The 24741-nt window shown below is 44.9% G+C and overlaps 1 protein-coding gene across 1 annotated transcript in view; it reads right to left on the bottom strand.

Annotated features, from left to right (window-relative positions):
• PGM5 (phosphoglucomutase 5) overlaps positions 1 to 24741 on the bottom strand; it is a 183172-nt gene that overhangs the window by 15606 nt on the left and 142825 nt on the right. The window contains exon 10 of the mRNA XM_049633448.1: positions 21011 to 21145. Within this exon, the coding sequence (XP_049489405.1) occupies positions 21011 to 21145 (135 nt within the window). The remainder of the gene's footprint in view (positions 1 to 21010; positions 21146 to 24741) is intronic.

The following is a 24741-nucleotide window of genomic DNA, read 5'->3' as shown; positions in this document are numbered from 1 at the left end:
TTGACAAGAGTGGAGCCTGCTTGTGATTCTCTGACTCCCTCTCTCTCTGCTCATCCCCCATTCATGTGCGCGCTCTCTCTCTCTCTCTCTCTCTCTCTCAAAAATAAACACTTACAAAAAAAAAGAGGTGGAGTCTAGTCCCTCTTCCCTTGAAACTTGGCAAGCTCGCTCGAACAATAGAGTTTACACAAGTGTTGTTACGTGACTTTTAGGGCTGGGTCACAGAAGGCCCTGTCGCTTCGCCACGTTGGCCCAAGACCTGCGTGTACAAGTCTGGCCAAACGGTGAGGAGGCCTCCAGAAGATTCCGGATCCCAGCCGCGTGGGTCCCTCTCAATCCTTCTCGTCTTCCCGTGGAAGATGCCAGACATCCTGGATCAGGGGGTAAGCCGTCCTACTGGGCCGTGTCCAAATTCTGGACCGTGAGCATGCTGAAATCATTGCTGTCCGTCATTTGTTAAGCAACAGTAGCTGACCAGAGCAAAAGGTAAGAAGTCTAGACAGCGCTTTAGGCTGCTCTATCGCTTGACTCTTCGTTAGGGGAGGAAAGCAGCCCAGGCGTAAGCGAAGTAGGAGAGCACACACTACGTCGGGTGAATCCATGAATCAGTCGGGCTTGGGATTAATTCCAGCCTCAGCATTTACCAGACAGGGTTCTCAGTCTCTCTGTGCCTCATTTCTGAAATTGGGATGCCAAGAAGAGTTCCTGATTCACAGCGTTGTTGTAAACATGAAATGAGAGACCCTGTGGTTGCCAGCAGCATCCCCGGCCCTGCATGCTGGGCTCTGTCACTGAAGGCCGTCAGGAGGCCTCGCCGGCTAAACCTGCAGCTTGCACATACGAACGTCAAATCCACGCCTGCTCGTGCCTCAGTGGGCTCAGAAGCCAGAAAATGTTGTTTCCCGGCTGGGCTTAGGTCACAGGCAACAGGACTGCCTCTGCGGCAAGATGGAGAAATCATTTACCGGCTTTGCCAAAATCTTGGGAGGAGGAAATCCCTCCTTTTGCTCTCATCTATAGATTGTGCCTTGGGTTCTGACGTTTTGATTCTTCTTTAGTGATTTTTGTACAGCTGACACCGAGTACCCACTGTGTGCCAGCTACGACTCTAATTCGTGTATTGAGTTCATCTTCATAAAGGCCTATGAGGTAGGTGGTATTATCCCCATTTTACAGATGAGGAAACTGAGGCTCAGAGGCATTTACATAGCTTGCTCAAAGTCCCACAGCTCAGCTAGCAAGCGGCAGAGCTGAGCTCTGAACCCAGTCCGCGCCTTGATTCTAACTACAAAGCTGTGCTGTATCTCACGACCCTAGACGGACCTTTCCATCTTCCAAAAATGTTTGAAATCTATTTGTCTTTATGGCTTTAAAGGTTTCTCTGTTCCAGGCACACTATTTGAGAAGTGCCTTGTTAAGAATTGTGAAACAAACAAGCCAACAAAGAAACCAAAAAAGAATCGTGAAACACAGCCATCACAGGGAAGCCCACGAAAGTTACACACACGAATTCTAGGTAGAGCTGGTGGTCGTATTTCTGAAGCCCCAGCCTATTTGAGTTCGAAACGAATTCATCAAATGGTCCTCCCTAGTTAGCAAGAAATACAGTCAGCACAGAGAGCCCGCCTCCAAGATGTAGTAATACGTTTTAGGAGCTTAAAGGACTCTCCTTTGATTCCTACCCGGAAAGTTTTTTTTTATCGCAAATAGATGATTTAAAAATGCATGCCACCAAATGCTTCCTGTATCCATTTTGTTAGTATTTTCTCACTTAATTGCCCTTGTGACAGTACTCTGTATCATTTCATTCCCCAGCATATAATTTTTAGATGTGTTCCTGTGACATGCAAGGCCTTTATATGGTGATACTGTTTGGGGGAGTATCTATGCATGCCCATTAAGTCAGGCATGTTAACTATATTGTCCAAATATTCTAGAGTTTTACTAATTTTTGTTTTCTACTTGTTCCAATAATTCCTGAGAGGGGTGTTAAAATATTCCAGGGTGATTGGACATCTATTTCTTCTTAACAGTTTCGTCCATTTTCTTCTTTATAATTGTAGGACTGTTAGGTCTAACTGGGGGAATTAAACCCTTGATCGTTTTGATGACTCCCTCTTTACCTTTAGCAAGACTTTAGACCTTTGTCTGAAATAAACAGAGCTAGATTTTTGGTTATTATTTTGTATAGCTTTTAACTTTTTTTGAACTTTCAGATTTTCTATTTTTTTTGTTTAAGATATGTCTCTTTTAGGGGCGTCTGGGTGGCTCAGTTGGTTAAGCGTCCGACTTTGGCTCAGGTCATGAGCTCACAGTTCCGAGCCCCACGTCAGGCTCTGTGCTGACAGCTCAGAGCCTGGAGCCTGCTTCAGATTCTGTGTCTCGCTCTCTCTCTACCCCTCCCCGGCTCGTGCCCTCTCTTTCTCTGTCTCTCAGAAAAGTGAATAAACATCAAAAAAATTTTTTTAAAGATCTGTCTCTTTTAATGAGTTTCTGTCTTTTTTTTAAAAAATCCACACTCTGGCTTTTCCCTGGGGCTTTTATTTCAACTACATTTAAAGAAATAATGAATATATTTGTATTTAAAAATCTACCACCCTAAATGCTTTTTGACCCACCTGTTTTTCCTTCTTCTCTTGATTTTTAAGTTGTGTTTTCTGTGTTTTCCTCTCTTAGATTGTAAATGAAACCCTTTCCTTTTATATTTTGTGATGGTTCCCTAGAAATCACAGGATGAATCCTTGACTTATCAAAATCTAATAACGATCTACAACTTTACTTTCCTCTGAGTTATACAAGAACATGATAAATATTTTCAGCACCAAAGGCATTATTATTAATGTTTTATACAGTCAATGTTTATATAAATCAACCTTCTTTTCAGCCTTTCTTTGCTTTTTCTTCCTTTGCAGCAGGCTTGAGGCTTCATGGAGGGTAATTTTCCTCCTAACTGAAGGATGTCCTTGAGACCTTGTTTTGGGTCCGTCTGCTGGCGGCCCATTCTCTCAGCGTTTGTTTGTCTAAGTGTCTTCATTTTGCTCTCATTTTAGAAACATCATTTCTAGACTGTCAGTTATTTCCATCTTCTGATTTTCAATGTCGCTTTTGAAAAATTAGTTGTCAATCAAACAACTGTGTCTTTGATTTTGATTTTTTTTTTCCCCTTGTGGTCCGTCTTTGATATTCTGCAGTCTTAGTCTGATGTGTCTCAAAGTGAATTTATCTTTATTTATCCTGCTTAGGTTTCTAGAACCAGTGGGTTGATTTCCTTCGTTGGTTCTGGAAAACCTTCAGCTATTATCCCTTCCAGGTTTACCAGTACCCCAGTCTCTCCTCTCCTTTTGAGATTCCAGTTAAATTCTGGTAGACCTCACTGTATCTTTCATGTTGCTTACCCTCTATCTTGTATGTGTATCGATTCCTGTGCACATCGCTTTGTCTCTTCAAGTGCCTTTCATCCTTCATAGTCGGCTGGCCATTTTGTTTGAGAAATTACTCAGAGAAGTAACTTGCGACTTAAGAATAGCTTCCTTCATCTTCTGAGGGAGCTAGCAGTTCAGAGTCATGGATTTATCACCCCCGGGACTGCAATCTGTACTCTGTTATTTTTGGAATGATTCCCTTTGAGTTTACAATCTAGAACGGGCATTGTTGTGCCAGGATCTCTGCTTTTGGTGAGTTCTTAACTCTAACCAGTTTTCCTTCAGCCACACATCAATCTGTCACTCGGGGGTGCCTCTTATCTGACCCTCTGGTTAGTCCTCCGGGCAACAGAGGCAGGTGGTAACAGACCAGGTTTTCCACCTAGACCTGAGGCCCGTGACCTTCACGTATGTAATTTTCCACAAGCGGCTGTTCCTAGCACCTCCCCTAAACGGGCAAATGCCTTAGCATAGAAAGTGTTCTGGCTCACTTCCCTGAGCCCCAACTCCTTCCCTATTTCTGTTACTCTTTTATCAGATCATTGGTCACCGATGTTTTTCCAAAAATGCTTTTATGTGTTTCTTTCAGCCTCTTTGGTCCAGAGGGAGGGTTAGATTGAATCACCTAGCCCACAATTACTAGAAGTCCTTCACACGGGGTTTGGTTTTGTTTTGTGATCATTTTCCTGCCAGTATTTAAAAACCACATTCTATACAAAAATCCAGGTTTCTAAAAATCCAGAAAATAAGGCAATGCTGGGCTCATCTGTTAATAAGGCAAAACCTGGAGAGAGCTGGGTGTCACTGGCATCCCTGCTGTGCCCTACTGTCTTCAACTCCCTAATCTAGGATTCGCTGGCATCTGAATTTGCTGCCATGGAACAAGCAGTCGTGGAGCAGAAGCAGTGAAATGATTTTGATATTCATGAGGAGACATTTTACCTGGTTACCTTATCCAGGAAATCTAGGACATTCTAACTAAAATCTTCCTCTTTTTTCTGAAATAGACGTTCTCACGAGGCGGAGCTTGAAGACGTTGAGGGAAGGCCGGCGGATTTGCACAAGGAGCAAATCTAGGCTAGACTAGACTTCCCACTACTCAGGAACTGTGAGGCTCAAGGATTGCATCTGAGAACATTCTCAGAGGATGGGTTGGGGGGGCACCGACGGTAGGCCAGACGAAGGATGGGCACCCCGGTGACTCGAATTTATTTGGGGTGCACATCCCCAAAGTTTTTGACAGCACAGGGTATAGCACCCTAGTTAAGACCCGGGTCTTTTGGGGGGCAGAGTCTAGGTTCAAATACCAGCCACACTGCTTAGATATAGTAGGTCATTTAAACTCTCAGGGCCAAAGTTTTCTCACTTACAAAACATGGATGGCTAAGTACCTACCCTATTGGATTGTGATGACAATAAGAAACCAAAGAACACAAAACACACAGCTTTCTATCTAGCCCATGTACAGGAATCAACATTATTATTATTATTTTTTTTTTTTTAATTTTTTTTTCAACATTTTTTATTTATTTTTGGGACAGAGAGAGACAGAGCATGAATGGGGGAGGGGCAGAGAGAGAGGGAGACACAGAATCAGAAACAGGCTCCAGGCTCCGAGCCATCAGCCCAGAGCCTGACGCAGGGCTCGAACTCACGGACTGCGAGATCGTGACCTGGCTGAAGTTGGACGCTTAACTGACTGCGCCACCCAGGCGCCCCAATTATTATTATTCTTTAAGCAGGAAGCCTGGCTTGCTAGAAGAGTAGGGTGGAAGTGTGTGTCCAAGCATCTAACCCCAACAGGTTGACCTTTGGTAGGCAGACAACAACTTCTCTGGCTTCTGCTTCCTTGTCCGTAACATGAAACTCATACTATCTTTTCTCACGGAAGATCTGATTTGTTTAAAAAGATTAAGAATACCAGAAGTGTTCTCAGCTCCTTGACTGAAAGGCACCCAAAGTCATTGCAATCAGAAGTAACATCTCTCTTCCATTAATACTCACTATAATATTTTCCAGACTATGACTATTAGGATTTCTTTTAAAGAATCTGCGAACGATATTTGGCTTCTTTCAAAAACGTTAACTTCGATGGGCACCTGGCTGGCTCAGTTGGTTGAGCATTCAACTCTTTGGGCTCAGGTCATGATCCCCGGGTCATGGGATTGAGCCCTGTAATGGGCTCCGTGATGAGTGTGGAGCCTGCTTACGATTCTCTCTCTCTGCCCCTCTCCCCAGCTCGTACCCTCTCTCTCTCCAAAATGAAAAAAAAAATTTTTAAATGTTCAAAAAAAAAAAAAAAAAGAAGTAACATCTCTCTGCAACAGGAGATGGCCTCAGCCCCAGGAATGCTCTCCTCCCCTTGTGTCTGTGTGCCCTGCAGCCCCAGCTCTCCAGCCAGAGGGAATGGAATCAGACAGCAGATGGACAGGACAATGCTGAAAGCCGAAAGAACAGACGTCACTGCACTTGGAACACACGCCTGAAGGGCGTATCGGTTTCCAAAGCAGCTAGTTAGCAAGAACTACCAAACTAAGCATGAAGAGTAGAAGCAAAGGGTAAAGAAAATGTCTAGTGGGCTGCCTGAGTCCTACGGTGGAGGCAGTACAGTTGAAAAGTCATTAACACCAGGCACTGACAAATAGAAATGACCCTCCACTCGAAGAGATTCTTCTCCGTGATACAAAGACTGTCGGTGGACTTCAGGGACGGTTAATACACGTTTTATGAGTGCGGTGGCTGAACATTTCTTCCACGTTTGACAAAAGAACATGTTCTTTTGAACTTTGCCTTTAAGACACACCTGCCATATACTACAATTAACAACTCAGGTAACAACAGATGTTGGTGAGGATACGGAGAAAGGGGAACCCTTTTGCTCGACTGGCGGGAATGCAAACTGGGGCAGCCGCTCTGGAAAACAGTATGGAGGTTCCTCAAAAGATTAAAAATAGAACTACCCTAGGACCCAGCAATTGCACTACTAGGTGTTTATCCAAAGGATACAAAAATGCTGATTTGAATGCACCCCAATGTTTACAGCAGCACTTTCAACAATAGCCAAATTATGGAAAGAGCCCAAATGCCCATCGACTGATGAATGCATAAAGAAGATGTGGTTATATATACAATGGAATACTGCATGGTGATCCAAAACAATGAAATCTTGACGCTGGCAACAACATGGATGGAACGAGAGTGTATTATGCTAAGTGAAATAGGTCAGTCAGAGAAAGACAGATATCATAAGATTTCACTCATATGTGGAATATGAGAAGCCCAACAAATGAACATAAGGGAAGGGAAGGAAAAATAAGATAAAAACAGAGAGGGAGGCAAACCATAAGACTCTTCAATTCAGAGAACAAACTGAGGGTTGCTGGTGGGGAGGTGGGTGGGAGATGGGTTAAATGGGTGATGGGCATTAAGGAGGGCACTTGTTGGATGAGCACTGGGTGTCGTATGTCAGTGATGGATCACTGGGTTCTACCCCTGAAGCCAAGACTACACTGTATGTTAGCTAACTTGAATTAAAAAAAAAAAAAAGACATAGCTGCCATATAACCCTCAAGTATTTTAAAATACTTAGGGCACCTGGGCGCTAAGTCAGTTGAGCGTCCGATTTTTGGCTCAGGTCAAGATCTTGTGGCTCACGAGTTCAAGCCCCGCATCGGGCTCTGTGCTGACAGCTGGGAGCCTGGAGCCTGCTTCGGATTCTGTGTCTCCCTCTCTCTCTGCCCCCTCCTGCTCATGCTCTGTCTCTCTCTCTCTCTCTCTCTCTCAAAAATAAATAAAAACACCAAAAAAAAAAATACATATATATATGATTGACCTTTACCTAGTGATAGTAGTGCTAGACTGTCTACCCACAGTTTTAGGAAGGCTCCCTATCTTGGTAAAATCACCTTAGAACTTTCTTTACCTCCTCCCTGGGTTATTTTGAATCTCTCCGTTCGAATGATATTAACTGTGTGAAGAAAACACAGTCTAACACTGTGGAGTTGAAGCGAGCCAGGGTTTCTATGGAGACGCAAAGTGAAACTGACTTTCTTGCTTCTCTTTTTGTTAATTATCCTGAGAAGCAGAAACAGGTCTTCAAAGGTCTTGCGGCACTTGTCTGAGTTGTGTTCTACGCTTTTTTGTGATTTTCTGGAAGGAGGAGGGAACAGCAGAGGCCAATCACCTGGCTTCCTAGTAGTTTAGAGGGATTTTTCTGCTCTAGCCAAGGGGAAAATAAGGATCCCGATGGTCGTCGCAGTAGGACGCCTCAAACTTGAGTGTGCACACGGATTACCGGGGCAGCTCGTTAAAATGCAGAGTCGGATTCAGCAGGTCTGGGATGGGGCCTGAGACTTTGCACTTTAGGAAGCAACCAGATGATGCTGATGCTACTTGTCCTTTGGGTAGCAAGAGCTTAGAACGCAGATAGAAACACGCTAAATTGCAGCCGCTTTTAAACTTTTTATAGAATCTTATCCATTAAAAGGATGATGCCTGCAACTTCTGAGCAGTATCGAAATGAGATATACTATGAGTGTAAGTCAAGGCCAGAGTCTTGATTCACCACTATAGAAATGCCCACGTAGCTAAACCCCATAGAAAACACGCAGTATAAAAAGTACAGCTGGAAAATCTTAGTAAATCATCACGAAAGTGTCTTAGGTTTTGTTGAACACCACACCGGCCATCCTAACTGTAACTTCTGAGGCTGTCACTAGAAGCAAACAAGGAACAAAAAGCAGTCATAGACTTGTTGCTTCCTATTGGATGTGGGGCTTCTTTGGGGAGTGGGTTTGAGGATGACCGATAAAGCATCTGAAGTGCAAGAGTGCCTGTTGCCAATTCCTGGAAGCCCCGTTCTGCCCCAAAATACAATGTCAAGGTTCTCCTGGCTTTGTGCACCTATGGACATGTTTCCCATACATTCCAAGTATTCACCAGGGCTCTCTCTCATGCTTTCCTTTTTTCATCCCATGTATCCACGAATTCTTCCTTAGTTCTCCTTTCTCTTCCTAAATATAGTGCTGCTCATCTGAAAATCATTTGTCAGCAACTGCTTTGGATAGGAAAAAGAAGGAAACTTGCTTCACGAAATCTGAAGCCCAAAAAAGGAACTTGATTTCACGAATACAAACATGCTCTAAGACATTTTCCTTTCAGGCTTCATTGCGACCAAAAGCCAGGGAGTTCAATCTCAGAACGTCAAGTTTGGGGGTTTCCGGAGATATTTGATACTTTGTTTTAAAACTGGAAAATTCATGTATAAACACACACACACACACACACACACACACAAATACAAATGTCCATTTACCTTTTATAAACTGTATTGTGTAGCCAAACTCATTTTGATGTATGCTTCACTGAATGTAACAAGAAATAGTGTGCTGAGTTTAAAAACCTATAAGGCAGGGTCAGCAAACTGTAGTCCTTGTCTGGCCCACCACCTGGTTTTTATACAGCCTAGGAACAAGAATGGGTTTTACATTTTTAAGCAGTTAAAAACAATCAGAAGACGAATATTTTGTGACATGCGAAAGGTACACAAAGTCCAAATTCTGTTGTCCATAAGTAAATGTACTAATTGATTTATGCATTGTCTGTGGCTGCTTTTGTGCTGCAATGGCAGTTGACAACTGGTAACACAGTTCCATAGGACTAATGTGACCTCCTCGAAATTCATGTCGGAGTCCTGACCCTCCCCCAGTCCCTCAGAAAGCGATCTTCTTTGGAGACAGGGTCTTTGCAGAGGCAATCAAGTTAGAGTGAGGTCATTGGGGTGGGCCCTGATCCAATGTGACTGGTATCCTTATAAGAAGGAAAAATCTGGACACAGACATCCACAGAGAGAAGATGATGTGAAGAAGTGGAGGGAGAAGGCGGCCATCCACAAACCAAGAAGGGAGGTCAAGAACAGATCTTTCCTCACAGCCCCTAGATGAAAACCAACCCTGTCAATGCCTTGAATTTGAATTTCCAGCCTCCAAAACTGGGAGATAATAAATTTCTATCGTTTAAGCCACCTGGCCTCCGGTACTTTATGACGTCAGCCCCAGCGAACTAACACAGCTAGCAGATCTTAAAATATTTGCTATTTGGCCCTTTGTAGAGAAAAGTTGTTAACACCTCTTCCGTAGGGCTAAGTTTTTGCATTTAATACTCTGAAGCCATCAAGCACTTATCTTACAACCAGCAACAGAGATTTCATAATCTTCTCTCCAATGAGCCCACCCTTTGTCTCACACCTGCTCTTGTCTTCAAATCCTTTCTCTCTGGCAAATGAGTTGGGAACAACCAACCAATTGCACCCTGTCTTGGATAGAATAGGACTATTGGACAACCCCAACAAAACAAATTACTAATTAGTCTGAGACTCTTTGATCTTCGTGTGATCAGAAAATTGGTCTCCACTGCTATTAATAAAAATAATGGCAAGAACAATATTAGTAACAGCTGACATTTATTGAGAACTTTGCGTGTGCCATTGTCCAAAACACTCTGTACGAATGATTTCATTTAATTATCGCAACAATCCTACGAAATAAAAAGTATTTCTATCCCCATATGACTGAAAAGTAACTGAAGCTTACAGATTAAGTTGCCAAGGGCTCAAGGCCAAGGGTGTCTGATTCCAAAGCCCAATGGTGGGACAATGGGACATTGGGCCAAAATCCTGGTGCCCCCAAACACCTGGAAAAGTGACTGTGTTTCTGTCTTTTCCTCTCCATATGACACATGGCTTTTATTGTGGTGCTTTGACATCTTGTAGCCTTGTTAATAGTGGGAGGGTTTGCTCCTCCCAGGGTTAGCTAATTTCTAGAGGTAGCAAATAGGTGCCCTATCAACACACCTTTCATATGCAGACCAATCAATCCCAAGTCCCATCCCCAAATATCTCCTTTAGGGGACTTTCACATTCTGGGCCACGGTCCACCAGCCCTAATCACCCAAGGGCCAGGTATCAGACAACCAGGAACAGCCCCTCCGCCTCAGAGCCTGCCAAAATTATTCAAACTAGCCAATCCTAAGTCTCCTCAGTCTGCTAAGTCTGGTAATAAAAGCTCTTGCCCACATTTCCCCCCCGACTCTTTCTGCCTCATAATTGGTGATTCCCCCTGTGGCCCTGAATGGAGCGGCATGCCCAGTCCTCCTGGGAACAAGGAGTAACCGGCCATCTTTTCAGTGGCGATTGTCTCCTAATCTGTCGGCCTCGCCATACCTAAATAATAAAACCTACATATTAAAACACTCTCATGGCCTCATTACCTCCCATCTGCCCATCATTAACTTTGGAATACACAGGCCCCAAGTTACCAAACAACACCTTCCATGATGATTTCTACAAACAGAAATGCTTGGAAATAAAACCCAAAGCAAAATAAAATAAACAAGCATTAGGGCGCCTGGGTGGCTCAGTCGGTTAAGTGTCCGACTTCGGCTCAGGTCATGATCTCACGGTCCGTGAGTTCGAGCCCCGCGTCGGGCTCTGTGCTGAGCTCTGAGCTCAGAGCCTGGAGCCTGTTTCGGATTCTGTGTCTCCCTCTCTCTCTGGCCCTTCCCTGTTCATGCTCTGTCTCTCTCTGTCTCAAAAATAAATAAGTATTAAAAAAAAAACAAAAACAAAAACAAAAAAAAAAACCAAGCATACACAACCCACAAAGCAAGAATTTCATAAACCTTTCGCTGTTTTCTCTCCTAAGACCTAAGCATTCTGGGACTGAAATGCTGCCCTTCCAGAGTTTGTCATACCTCTCAGCTTTCCTGGGAGGCAAAAACAAAGGACGGAGAACTCCCTCACTTCATCCGGAACAGGGTTTCTCTTTCTGGGATGAGGATGTCAAACTTGAAATCATCCAAGAGCAGACAGGAGAGCTAAAACAGCCACATTCCTCCCCTTAACCACCCAGAACGTATGTTCCCCAAGAAAAATGCACGACCGCGGTGGCGAGCCCAGGCAATGTCTCCTCCTGATACTGCTTGAGGGCATAGTCTAGTCCAGGGCCTTCTCCTGAAGGTCACAGGCAACCTCCACTTTCACCGCCAGTATTCATTGACCAAGAAACACTTTTGTTTATGAGCAAAGGAAATGATTTACTATCCACCAAAGAAGAGCACTGCTTCAAAGAAAGCCTGAATCACTGCCAGCTGATGAGATTCGGGTAGCTTTGTGCCGAAGGGAAACTTGCTTGTGCGGTGTATCTGGGCTGGAACAAAGAGGATGCCGGGAAAGACAGATTGTGCTCACCACAGTTGTCAAACCCATTCATCTGGTGAGAGGAGTTATGGCCAGTGACCCTCTGTACTTGTGTAACCAAGGCAAATTCATTCATGCTCCCTTTTCAGGCTGAGTAAACAAGACCCAGCAAGACTCTGCGATTTGTGGACACAAACTGTGCCAGGTTCACCAATGGCTGGGGAGGCATGCGCTTTGGGCACAGCAAAGCAGAGACACCGAAATAAACAGCCTCAGAAGGAAAAACCAAAAGTTTTGTTGGATTTCCTGACATTTGTTTTTGAAGCTAACTTCGTTTTTATTTTGAATTCCATAGGGGGAAGTAGGGAGGGGGAATACAATTTTTTCCGGGCTTTGGGTCTCTAAACCTTAATTTACAATTGACCCAAAGCCAGGATCAAGGCACGCCTTTTAGTTCTTCTGCTTCTTAAGGCCACCAGGTTCTTGGGGGGTAAAATGGCAATGCCAGACAGCCTTAGAAGATTTGGAAGAAGGGTCTCTTTTGTGCTTATTGCCAAAAGGGGGGAATTGAGCTAGGCTTTGTCTGTGGGCTCACCATGAGTGGTTTACAGCCGCAGTCAGCTCTCGTCAGGGCACACGCTTGCCCACAAAGGATTGAGTGCCCATTCAGTACCTTGAAGAGGGTTCTGATCCCAGCAGAGGCAGGGAAAGGCCCAAGGGAGTTTTTCACACACCCACAGGTGATGATCCCAGTTCTTCGATCCAAGGAAAACAACCCAGAGGAATAGCAAAGCGCGAGTGCAGACTGCAGTATCTAGGGAGAGAAAGGACTGCTCCGCTCACTCTCTTTAGGAGGCTATTCACCTGAGTGAGTAGAAATAAAGAAAACTCACACATCTTTGTTCTCTCAAGTTTCATTCGGCTCCAAGTGACTTGGCTTTGTGAAAACACAGCTGTCCTAATTTCATTTCTATGCCACTAGAGGGGAATCTAACCCACCTGACCAGACCCTGTTTCTTTTTTTTTTTAAATAATAGTCACAGAACTCCAATTTTAAAGTTCTAGAAAATGCTGACACATTACCTTGTTCCATCCTTTCCACGCCTGCCTCTATTTAAAAATTATTTAAATCTGTGTGGTCATAGAGACTCCGAGAAAAGCACAAACCGGCCATCTTACTTGGGCAGACGCCCTCACAGTTGAGAAATTGTTCTAACAGTCAGTCTGAATCCCTTCCAGTTCAGCTTGAGTTTATTTCATCACATTACATATTCATTAGTTATGGAGAACAGCTGGTCATCTTTCTCTGCATCGTATTATTCTTTTAATTCCTGAAGGCCTCCAGGTCATGCCTCCCTGACAGGCAAAATGAGCCCACTCTTTAACTTGGCCAGAGAGTTGACACCCCAACCCTTTAACCACGTGTTTCTTTTCTAAACTCTCTCTACATCACTCCACCCTCCTCCATATTTTCAAATTATAGCAATCCAGACTAAACTCTGAGGAGAAAAAGAAAATGAACTGCCTTCTCATCTTTTTCTTCATGTAAGGCTATTAATACATCCCTGCGCAGATTTTCTAAGTAACAACATGATGTTTTTCACATATATTTAACTATGAATCCAAAACTCTGTGTGTATATGTATATATGTATACAAACCACACGCACATACATACACACATAAGCATGTACAAACACAAACATACACGTATATACATTTTCATGTTGTCATGAAAACTGAATACCTAAGTGGGTATCCATTTATGTTTTTCACTTCTGAACGCCATTGTTTCCAATTCTTCCCCATCACACATATCATTTCTAATTTTATTCCCCTAGTTTTTAACCCCTCACTTTAGATGCCCCGTTGCGTATAAAACCCAACGAGGATGTATCTAGAACATTATGTTTTAGATGATTTTTTTAAAACCTGTTCCTTGCTAACTCAAATTAAGGGAGGGAGAACTGGTTGTTTTCAGAGCACTTACGTTTACCCACATTTATAAGTGTGGTATAAAAAACCACATATTTGGTCTTTGTCCCTGGCTCCTGGCACAGAGCTCCCCAAATCCTTTGCACTACCTGAGTGACATGAGTGGATTTGTTAATCATAGTAAGTCCCTTTCAACCACACCTGAGTTTATGCGGACGCCGTGACTCTTACAGACCCCAGATGGCTTCAGAATGAGGGCTGCAGCCTGAGGAAACCATCAGGTGATTAGAGGGTTGGAAATCCCAGCCTCCCAGGAAGGGAGAAGGGCTGGAGGTGAAGTTCAATCACCAATGCCCAGTGATTTAATCAATCATATCTATGTAACGAAACCTCTGTAAAAACTCCTAAACAGGGTTCAGAGAGCCTCTACATTGGTGACCACCTCAAGGTCCTGGGAGGGTGGTGTGCCAGGAGGAGCCATGGGAGCTCTGAGCACCCTTCCCCCCATACCTTGCACTATGAATCTCTTCCGTTTGGCCATTCTTGAGTTGTATCTTTTATAATAAACCACCAGTAGTAAGCAAAGTGCTTTCCTGGGTTCTGTGAGTCATTCTAGCAAATTACCAAAGCTGAGGAGGGGATCATGGGAACTCCTGAATGTGTATTCTAATGAACAGAAATGTGGGGAGCCTGGGCACCCCTTTCTTAAGTGGGGGCAGTCTTGTGGGACTGCGCCCTTAATCTGTGGGGTCTGGGCTAACTCCGGGTAGTTAGTGTCAGAACTGAATTTACCTGCTGGGCACCCACCGATGTCTAAGAAACAGGGGATTGGTTGGTGTGAGGGAAAAAACAGTATCTCAGTAAGTAAATACTGAACTAAGGCTCCAGATGCAGCCTTGGGTTCAAGCATAGAGGTAGGAGGAAATCCTCTCTCCTTGGACCTCAGGGTTAGCATGGACAACCTGGGTTTCATGAAGAGCTAGTTTGCCTCTCCAATCCAGAAACTGCCTGCTCCCTATTAATGGCTCCCTGACTCAGTTTACCAACTTGAAAAAGAAGGATGATAATTCTACTCTGGGGGGGGGGGGGCGGTGGGCACTGGAACGATGAACAAAATAATGGGCATATCTAACGTATCTAGAATGGTTCCTGGCACTTGGCAGGGACCTTAAAAATGACAACAATTTGCTTCAAACTTTCAAGTGTAAGAGAAAACCTGATGGTAGCACCAAGGTTCATACTGAGTACAGAATACTTCAGTTTCCCAGGTGATATAATGCGTCTGAGATGTTCGGAAGTAATTAACACTGAATATTTCATTTGTTTGGCAAAATTCTATCGGGCATTTACCTTCTGCCAGATAGTATTCTGTGCGCTTGGGGAAACAGCGAAGAACACTGACAAAGTGTTTACACACTTTTTTCCCGGTGTTTACATTCTACTGGTAGAGACAGACAGTAAAGCAAGTGAATATATGTGTGAGATGGGGTAAGTGCCATGGAGGAAAGTAAAGCAGGGTGAGAAAGATAAACGGTATGCAAATGTGAGGGTTATTTTACATAGGGCGGCCAGGGGAGTCCTCAAGTAGGAAACAAGAGGTCAAGCCACAGAGATATTGGAGGGAAAAGCACCCCAGGCAGAGGAAGCAGCCACTTTTAAGCGGCAGGAGGCAGAGTGTCTTTGGTATGTGCACAGAACAACGGCTGGAGGGCAGAAAGACACAGGACAAGAGGTAGGAGACGAGGTCAGAGGGAGAAGGGGATCATTTCCAGCAGGGGGCTGGTTCCCCTGGTACGGGTTTTGGCTCTTCCCTCTTCCCCGAGTGAGATAGGGAGCCACTGGAGGATTGTACCAGAGCGATTAGGGGATCTAACTTAAAAAAAAAAAAGTCATCCTGGTTGCTGTGCTAAGACTTTCGGTATGCGGGGGTGGAGTGGGCAAGAGGAGAAAAGGAGAGAGACCGGGTAGGAAGCTAATGCCAGTCATCGAGAGGCCAGGACAGGAGCTTGGTCCTGGGGAGAAATGGTAGAGGTGGTAAGGTGGGGTCAGACTCCGGTTGTGCTTTGAAGGTCATCGATAGGGTTTGCTGTTGGATGTGAAGTATGGGAGGAAGAACAAAAGAGTCAAGGATGATTCCTAGGATTTTGGCTGAACCCTCTGGGAAGGACGGAACTGCCATTGACCGAGAGAGATGAAGACTCCCTCAGGTAAAGAAGGAGGGGTCTTCTGGAGCAAGGAGGGATGAGGGAAGCTGGCAGGAGGCCGCTTCTGCAGTAAGTCAAGTTGGAGGTGCCTGGAAGACATTCCAGTTCATTCCAGTGGGCTACTGGAGAGAGAAATCTAGAGCCCCATGCATGCGAGCACAGTAAAAACAGGAATTGCTCAAGCACCTGGGCGGCTCAGTTGGTTGAGCATCTGGCTCTTGGTTTCAGCTCAGGTCATGATCACGGGGTTCATGGGTTTGAGCCCCATGTTGGGCTCTGCACTGACAGGAGGGAGCCTGCTTGGGATTTTTTCCCTTTCCCTCTCTCTCTCTCTGCCCCTCCCCCTGCTCACACTCTTTCTCTCTCTCAAATTAAATAAATGAACTTAAAAACTTTTTTTTTTTAATTTTTTTTTTCAACGTTTTTTATTTATTTTTGGGACAGAGAGAGGCAGAGCATGAACGGGGGAGGGGCAGAGAGAGAGGGAGACACAGAATCGGAAACAGGCTCCAGGCTCCGAGCCGTCAGCCCAGAGCCTGACGCGGGGCTCGAACTCACGGACCGCGAGATCGTGACCTGGCTGAAGTCGGACGCTCAACCGACTGCGCCACCCAGGCGCCCCGAACTTAAAAACTTTTAAAACAATAAAGGTATTGCTTTTCCTACAATTGTCAAGAATTCAATGACCTGTCTTTAAGGCTTAGCGGTTCATCCAACTCTGCTATTCAAAGTGTGGCTCCTGGACCGGCAACACAGCATGACCTCAGAGTTTGTTAGAAAGGCAGACTCCCTGGCCTTCCTCAGACTGAGTCAGAATCTGCATTTTTAACAAGATCCCCAGGTGATTGAAATAAACACTGAAGTTTGAGAGCATCATCTAACTAGACTTATCTGGGAGGCTGTTCAAAAACGCAGTCCCTCCCCCAGAACAATTAAAGTTGAATCTCTCAGAGGGAGGACCGGGCACAGATATCTTTATCAACACCAGCAACCCCCCCGCCCCCCACAACCAGCCAGCCAGCCAAGTGGTCCTGCTTTGTTAGAACCATGGATCCAACTGGTTCGTTCCCTTTGTACTACTAGGTTTATGTTGCTAGTGCCCTCGGGAACCCACCTCTAAAGAGATGTGCAGATCTAGGATAGCACAAAGGCACGTCACTAGAGTAACCTTATATCCTGGTTTACCGGGGACATTCTCAACATAATTACTATCAGTGCCCCATTTCATTCTCAAAAATATCCTGGTTTAGATGAGAAGTTCTATGTTCTCCCAATATAAAACACAAAATGGCTCTGGACTTAACATTTCTAGATTATAAAGTCATAAGAACAAGAAGAGTAAAATGGCAACTAGTCCTTGGTTGGACAGATGAATTCCAATTTGACTCCTGGTGCTTAGATATTGGTCCTTATTCTATCTACAGCTTATCAGAAATTCATAAAGTCCGTTGATTATAAGGAGGGTTGGGGAGAACTGGGCCCCTTCCAAAACCTGGGGTGGGATAGGGTGTGGTCTTATTCTACAATTAAAGTACCAAGTGTTAAAGCCAAGTGTTGATTAGCCAGAGCTGATTATCAGGCTGTGATTATCCAGCCCTTAGCAAAACTTCTCCTTCCTTTTCCTTTTGGATCTTTTATTGTTCGTTAGCCACTCCACCCTCAGGCTCAAAGGGAAAAGGAAAGAAGGTAAATAAACATTTAATTTAGCAGTTCTGCTAATAAACTTGGTGGGAACGAAAATGGAAACACTTGGACTGTTTCCGGTCACCTGTGAACTGAGATCCTTTGGCTCATCCCTTTTTCCAAATTATTACCAGCTGGTTTGAGGGCTTATTGGAGGCCTACTGATGGCCAGTAAAATTAAAGGAATCTTCTATTTTCAAAACGATGTGATCTTCCAGAAACAGGCCTCGGAGGCTTGCCTGATTTACCCAGGACACAGAGTGAGCATCTCCTCCCACCAGGGGTGAGAGACCTCTCACCTCCCCTCACCTCTCCTCCTCCCCTCACCACCTGTTCCCAGGCACAGATGGATAAAATTAAAAAAAAAAAAATTTGTGTGTGTGATGGGGCACCTGGGTAGCTCAGTCGGTTCAGCGTCCGACTCGGTTTCTGCTCGGGTCATGATCTCATGAGTTCGTCGGATCGAGCCCCACGTCAGGCTCTGTGCAGGCAGCACAGGGCCTTCTTGGGATTCTCTTTCTCTCTCTCTCTCTCTCTCTCTCTCTCATTTACAAATAATATTTTTTGATGTAGTTAAGAAATTATTATACAAAGACAAATACCATATGATTTCACTCATATGTGGAACTAAAGAAGCAAAAGAAACCAGCAAAGGGGCGCAAAAGGAGAGGAAAACCAAGAAACGGACTCGTAACTGTGGAGAACAAACTGAGGTTACCAGAGGTGGGGGGGGGGGACGGGTGAAGTAGGTGATGGGGATTAAGGAGTGCCCCTGTTGTGATGCACACCGGCTGATGGATGGACACTACATTGTACGACCTGAGACGAATGCAACGCTGCACGTTAACTAACTAGAACTTCAATAAAAACTTTTTAGAGATGTCCGGACCAGGAACTCTCCACGTGCCAAGTAAAATAGCCAGATGCCAAGAAGTCAGGTGAAGAGAATTCTCTAGTCCTCTGGTGATTAACTGGAAGGTAGGTGGGTTTTGAGTCAGGGCAGGTGAGACATTAACACCTGTTGAATTGGATACGTTTATCAATGGGATCTCTAGACATTCGAGAGATACTTTATTGGTGTCTAAGTGTGGGGGGTGGGTGAGGGGAGAAGGGGTATTTGTTCTGTTTTCTGGGCTGCCAATGGGAACAAGCTAAAAGGGGGGGGGGGTGAAGAGGTCTCTGCAGCTGAGGAAGCAACACAGCTGGTCTTTGCCCATCAGGCCCCGGAGCAGTAATAACTCGAGGAGCATGGCTTATCTTTGGTCTCTGTTAACACTTGACCAATGGCTCTTCCTCCCAGAGCTCTTGGAAGGCAGAAGCTGGGCTTCTGGGAAAGCAATGCAATGAGGAGGTATAGTGAAGTCGTCAAGCGCCTAGGTGTGGTTCAGCAGTACTGTGATGGGTGAGCCTGCTGGTGTCTCCTTCCCCTTCCTTAGGGGATCAGATGTCTTTCAAAATCTTATTCTAAATTACATCTCGACTTGAATGTATTATGCGACAGGGCTTAAGTTGGTGAGTCAATGACACAAGATATTTTAATAAGGAGTTCGATTTTAATGTAAAATTTTTAGCTGGATCGTGACCTAAATATGGTGAGGCCCACCGAGCCACATCTGGGAAGACCCTCACTCATGATGGAAAAGAGAGGGCATCTAGATGACTGATCAGAAGAACACGATCAATGAAAGGAATCCCCAACCGATGGTGAACTCTTTAAACCTACAGAACGGAAACTACGTGGAAACGAGCATTACTTATGTTTTCTTTACCCACAGACTGAAGCATATACTTAACACACAACCCAGGCCTATGGAGGTTTCCAGCTTCAAAGGAAGCTTTGGGGGAAGAAAAGGCGAGGGGGAGCACCACTTGGCTTGTGTGTAACACCTCAGCGAGAAACTCACTTGTGCACAGGACTGTTTTCACACGTGTCTAAAGGCCTGGATGTCATATTCCTGCGGTCCGTGTGGGAGGTAAATAAAAATCAGCAGATATCATAACCACTTACCCGGTGCAAATAGGGAAAAGAATGCTGAGAAAAACTAGCCTCGAGTCAGAGTGAGTCAGAGTGGCTGAGGCCAGGAATATCATTCTTCCCCCTGTCTGTAGCTCTGGACTTCTAGGCCCTTGATTTAATCTCATTTCCCAACATGAGAGGAGAAGGGTTTTATATGGAAAGAGAGGGTAAGCCTCCAATTCTTGCACGATTTGGTACTATCTTGGGTGAAATGTACTCACTGACCAATTATGTTGGCAGAGCATGGCCCGTCCTTGAATGGAAAGCCTGTGATTCCGACCGGGAAGGGCCAAGGACCTTATACTGGCTTTCTGCTCTGCTGCTTCATGCGCTGGGTGACCCTCACACTAGCTGTCAGCCTCCAGGGTCTCTACTGCCCCATCTGGGATGATTTGCCTCCAAACAGATCTTCTGGCTACAGGGCCGCGTGTAACGATCTACGGCTCCATATTGATCTGGTTCTTCGAGACTCTCCTGAGAGAGGTACCATTTTAAGGAAAACGCGTTAAACCGCTGACAGTGAAAGAAGACCCTCTCTGAGATCATTCTAGGGCCCAACTACGGCAAATTCTCACTGGAAATTCTGAGTCACTCGAAAATGAGAAGCAGTGGGTTTCTCTTTGCTTCTCTACTTCTCCACAACAGAAGCACGGAACCACTGTCTTCATCTCAAGGAACCACCTTATCAAGGACTCTGCTTCAGAACCCAGGGTGGAGTAAAGACCAAGGCGGCAAGGGGCGGCCAGCACTGTAGCTGGAGGTACCCAATGTTCTGGTGGGTCCTTTCTGGTTTTAATGTCGCCTGCAGCATTGATGGATGTGGCAGTGGGGATACGTACTTTCCGAGTTCTTAATCGGCTCTATTGTTGACAACAGGAAAGGACTCTGCCAAACACAGGGTGGCCCAGCCTTGGCTGGCCTAGCTTAGCCTCCCTAACTTTAAATGCAGACCTTCTTCTCAAGAGAATCTGGGCTCTGCAGCAGTCTCAGAGAGGAGGCCCAGAGTAGCACCTGTGCACCTCAAGGTCAGGATCCAGCCCAGAGTTTGCCAAACACCTGGAGATTCTTTATTTACATGTGCAGAGTTAAGGCTCTGAGGACTGTGACCAGCTTGACTCTAACTAAACATTCCTTCATCCATACAAGTGCTGTCTCTTGATATCACCCCCAATTAACAAGCTGCAGTATAGTCAAGAAAGGGAAGTCATTTGGGAGGTGCTGGTCTAAACCCATCATAGAGGCTGGAGCCCAATTTTCTGTTTCAAGCATTGCGAGGAAAGAAGGAAAGAAGGAAGGGAGGAAGGGAGGAAGGAAGGAAGGAAGGAAGGAAGGAGGGAGGGAGGGAGGGAGGGAGGGAGGGAAGGAAGGAAGGAAGGAAGGAAGGAAGGAAGGAAATCTGCTTAGAGTTACTCTAAGCCTGTCCTCTAGCTGGATCCATCGATATGGAATTTACTTTCCAGAAAGACAGATAACCCCCACTAAAGGCCCACGAGAGCTCCCTAAATTTTCCAGGAGTGACGCGACATATTGCTGAGGACACAGCTCTGCTTTCGTACCTGAGGCTCCTGGTCATGACCGCCGGGGTCCCTCTCGTAGCTCTCCGCATACAGTCTGATGGTGGCCCGCATACCACTGGAGGAACTGAGCCGAAAGATGAGCCGTGAGGCGTCTGAGAAAATGATCCTTAGGCCCTGAGACCAAGAACACCCAGAACGGGTCAGTGAGTCAAAGAATACGCGGGTAGTAACAATTAATACCTACTCGTGGTTATTGCTGGGGGAGACTTAGGGGCAAAACTGAACAGACGCTCATGTTCCCTTGGTCGGGAGATGTGGGAACCAGAAAGAGGTGGAGGGAAAAGGAGGGGATGATATTTAATAAATGTCCCTGGGGTCAAAGTTTGTCCCTGGATGCAGTGGAAGTAGGCAATTTCTTTATGACAGTCAAGCAAATTACCTGTGTTAAGGTTACCCGCCCCCCCTCCCCCCCGCCCTTTGCTTTAAGTTCATCTATTTTGGTTCTTTCCTCGCACTCACATTCCCTGGTAGCAAGTAAGGCCTATAATGAAACGTTCGGGCTTGGAGCCTCAGCTGGATTCTGGGGTTCCTGCATACAACCTCATCCTCTTGGCTCTGTCCTTCCTTCTTACTCTACACCCTGGCCACCAGGACAGTGTGGGGGCAGAGCTGTGGCAGCATTAATGTGCTTTTGGCTCAGACTGTCTCCGTTCTCTGTGCATCTGTTTTCATTAGTGGCAGGGATATTTGAAAAATACGACCGTAAGATCATACTGTAATGTTTGTTGAAGGAAATTTGTTTTCTTAAGACAACTGATAAAGCCCTTGTTATAAACAAGCATATTGGGAGGGGGCAGAGGAAAGAAGAAGAGGAAACAAAATAATAAGTCTGGTCAGTTGTTATGTCTGAAAAAGGAGAAGTCTCGAGCGACTTTGACATCAGATATTTGCCCTGAGACATTTGCCCTTGAAACTTGTCTGGCCTTAAATCTTGGTTGCTAAGAATAAGCCATTATTAAAAATATACCTCCCATATAAATCTGACTGCTAATGCCTTACCCACCCCCACCCCCCAAATGCTGCGGTGGGGCGGGAGCACTATGATTCCATCTGAATGGCTTTCTGTTTTTTAAATTTTGCAGGCATTTCTTGTCCAGTCCCAAAAAAGCCTTAGCCTCTTTTGGAGCGATTCATTGTCTGCCATGATTTGCGTAACAAAAAGGAGCCCCCTCCCTTCCTGGCAACCTGTCTCTCTCTATGATACTAGCTCTGCAAACAGGATGGTGCTAACCAGGATTCATTCAATGGGCAAACATTTTATCGTCCCTGGGGATTGAGTCCTGGGCCAAGCCCTGGGTATATGAAGACAAAGACACAGTACTTGGTCTCTGTAAGCCTGGACCACATTGTGACCACATTACAACGAGCAGTAACCGTTTCCTTACCCATCTTGTGCTGCCAGAGAAGTGAATAGTTATGACATTCTAAATAGAGTAAAGGAAGCAATCCCCTACCAATCGGTGTTACATACCAAATTATGCCCAAACTGACAATAAGGCCCCAAAGGTTCCATAACTGCATCCACGGTCATGGTTTTACATACTCTTTTGAAGCTGTTATTTCTTTTTAAGCCTGCACTCCCCTTGCCACCATATATGGGACACATGAGTAGGTGACCGGTTGCTCAGGACTAGGACTTATGCAGACGTCGGTTAAAATAATATTAAGGCTGAAGCCCTAACCACCTGTTGTAGATTCCAAACCACTCAAGGCCACCTCTTCCGATGACCACTAAACTCAACCCTTTATTGTAGCTCCCATTCATTACACAATTGGTATATGGCCAATGGGAGGTATTTAAGAACTCGGGCCATAGCAGACCATCAAAATGTGTTATCAGCTCACAACTTAGCTTTTTTTTTTTTCTTTCTTTTTTTTACAGTGAAATCATGTTATGATTTTTCTCCTTGTGGGTAACCATAGCTTTGGCCGTATTCATAGAATTTCGGTTAGCATCTACATCGGGTATCCTGGAATTGACTGGGCGCTTGAAAAGATGATAAAGGCTAGCCCAATGTCTCTCCTTCCTACGGAACCAGCCGTGGGATCTTACGAGAACCCATGGTGTTGTGTGAGACCTCCAAGTGAGGAGCACCACAATTCTCTTCCTCTGCATGGGTGGAAAAAAAATCAGACCCAGCCCAGTTCTGTGCTGCGATAACTCTGGTTTCGTGTCTGTTGAGTGTCACTTTGATGCGTGAAGTTGTATGGGATTGCTTTAGCGCTGCATGCTCCTCCAGTGAACCTAATGAACGTGCACCCTGAACGTGAGCTATGTTCTCTCCCGCATGCATCGCCTACTCTCAATTAAATTATGAGGCCAAAGTCGCCACTGACCAAGACTTGCCAAGTTTCTAAATGTTCTGTAATTCCAAAAAAAGGATACCAGTCATAAATTTTTCTTTTTTTAATTTGTAGGTTACATCAGGGGTTGGCAATATAGTTTGTCAGCCCAATTTGACCTGCCACCTATTTTTATAAATCGGGTTTTATTGGGACACAGCTGTCCCCATTCGGCGTATTATCTACGCTGCTTTTGTGTTAAAACTGCAGAGCTGAACAGTTATGACAGAAACTGGCCCACGAGGGCAAAAGTATTTACTATCTTTTACAGAAAAATGTTTGCTAACTCCTGGTATAAACCGTTATGTGATCCGCAACACGAAATACTTATCCTTCAACCCTTTCCCAGAAGATATTTGATCTATGCGCTTATGAAAATCCCAATAGAGACTCTTAAAAATTGAGAATAAACTGAGGGTTGATGGTGGGTAGGAGGGAGGGGAAAGTGGGTGATGGGCATTGAGGAGGGCACCTGTTGGGATGAGCACTGGGTGTTGTATGGAAACCAATTTGACAATAAATTTCCTATTAAAGAAGAATAGAAAAGAAAATCCCAATAGAGAAAAATTATGAAGACTTGTATAAATAAGAGTGTCTAATCCATGCATTTTCCCCAGTTATTCTAGCACCCAGCCACAGATTCATCTGGACATACATGTTACCCAAATCGATGTATTTCCGACAGACTACTCACGACAAAAATTGACTTATTAGATTGCATTTTAGGGGTAGGTGGCTCAGTCAGTTGAGCATTTGACTCTCGATTTAGGCTCAGGTCACGATCCCAGGATTTTGGGATCAAGCCCCGCATCAGAGTCTACACGGAGCATGGAGTCGGCTTAAGATTCTCTCTCTCTCCCTCTGTCCTTTTATCCCATTCGCACGCATGTGCGCTCTCTCTCTCTCTCTCAAATTAAAAAAAAATGCATTTCAGTTTCATATCCTCACTTTCATTGCTGGGTCTACAAGGTATCCCCCTTATAAAACCCACTTTTATAGTCACTTCCGGGATATTTTTGGAAATTGTATAAAATTCCACATGAGACATTTCCTCAAGAGCCAAGTGTTAGGAAAGCCTTTCCTTCCCTGAGGAACTGGTATTTTTTGTCTTCTGTCAATAATAACTAACCATAGTTCCCTTTTCAATATGGCTGCCAGAACACTTAATGCCAAATTTGAGGTTCAGCCCAAGTGGATCCTTATGACTTGCATAACTATGAATTTCTCTTCTTCTGTTCTTGACTCTCTACTCTTATTTATATTTTCCCTAGTCTTGATTTCTGTTTCTTATTTATGTCCTAACAACTTCATTATGTACGTTTTTGCTGCCACAAATCCTCCTGAAGAAACAGGGCCCGGCACAAATG

This window comes from Panthera uncia, chromosome D4 (genome assembly GCF_023721935.1).
Source record: "Panthera uncia isolate 11264 chromosome D4, Puncia_PCG_1.0, whole genome shotgun sequence".
NCBI lineage: Eukaryota > Metazoa > Chordata > Mammalia > Carnivora > Felidae > Panthera > Panthera uncia.
This window is presented reverse-complemented; position numbering and strand designations above follow the sequence as displayed.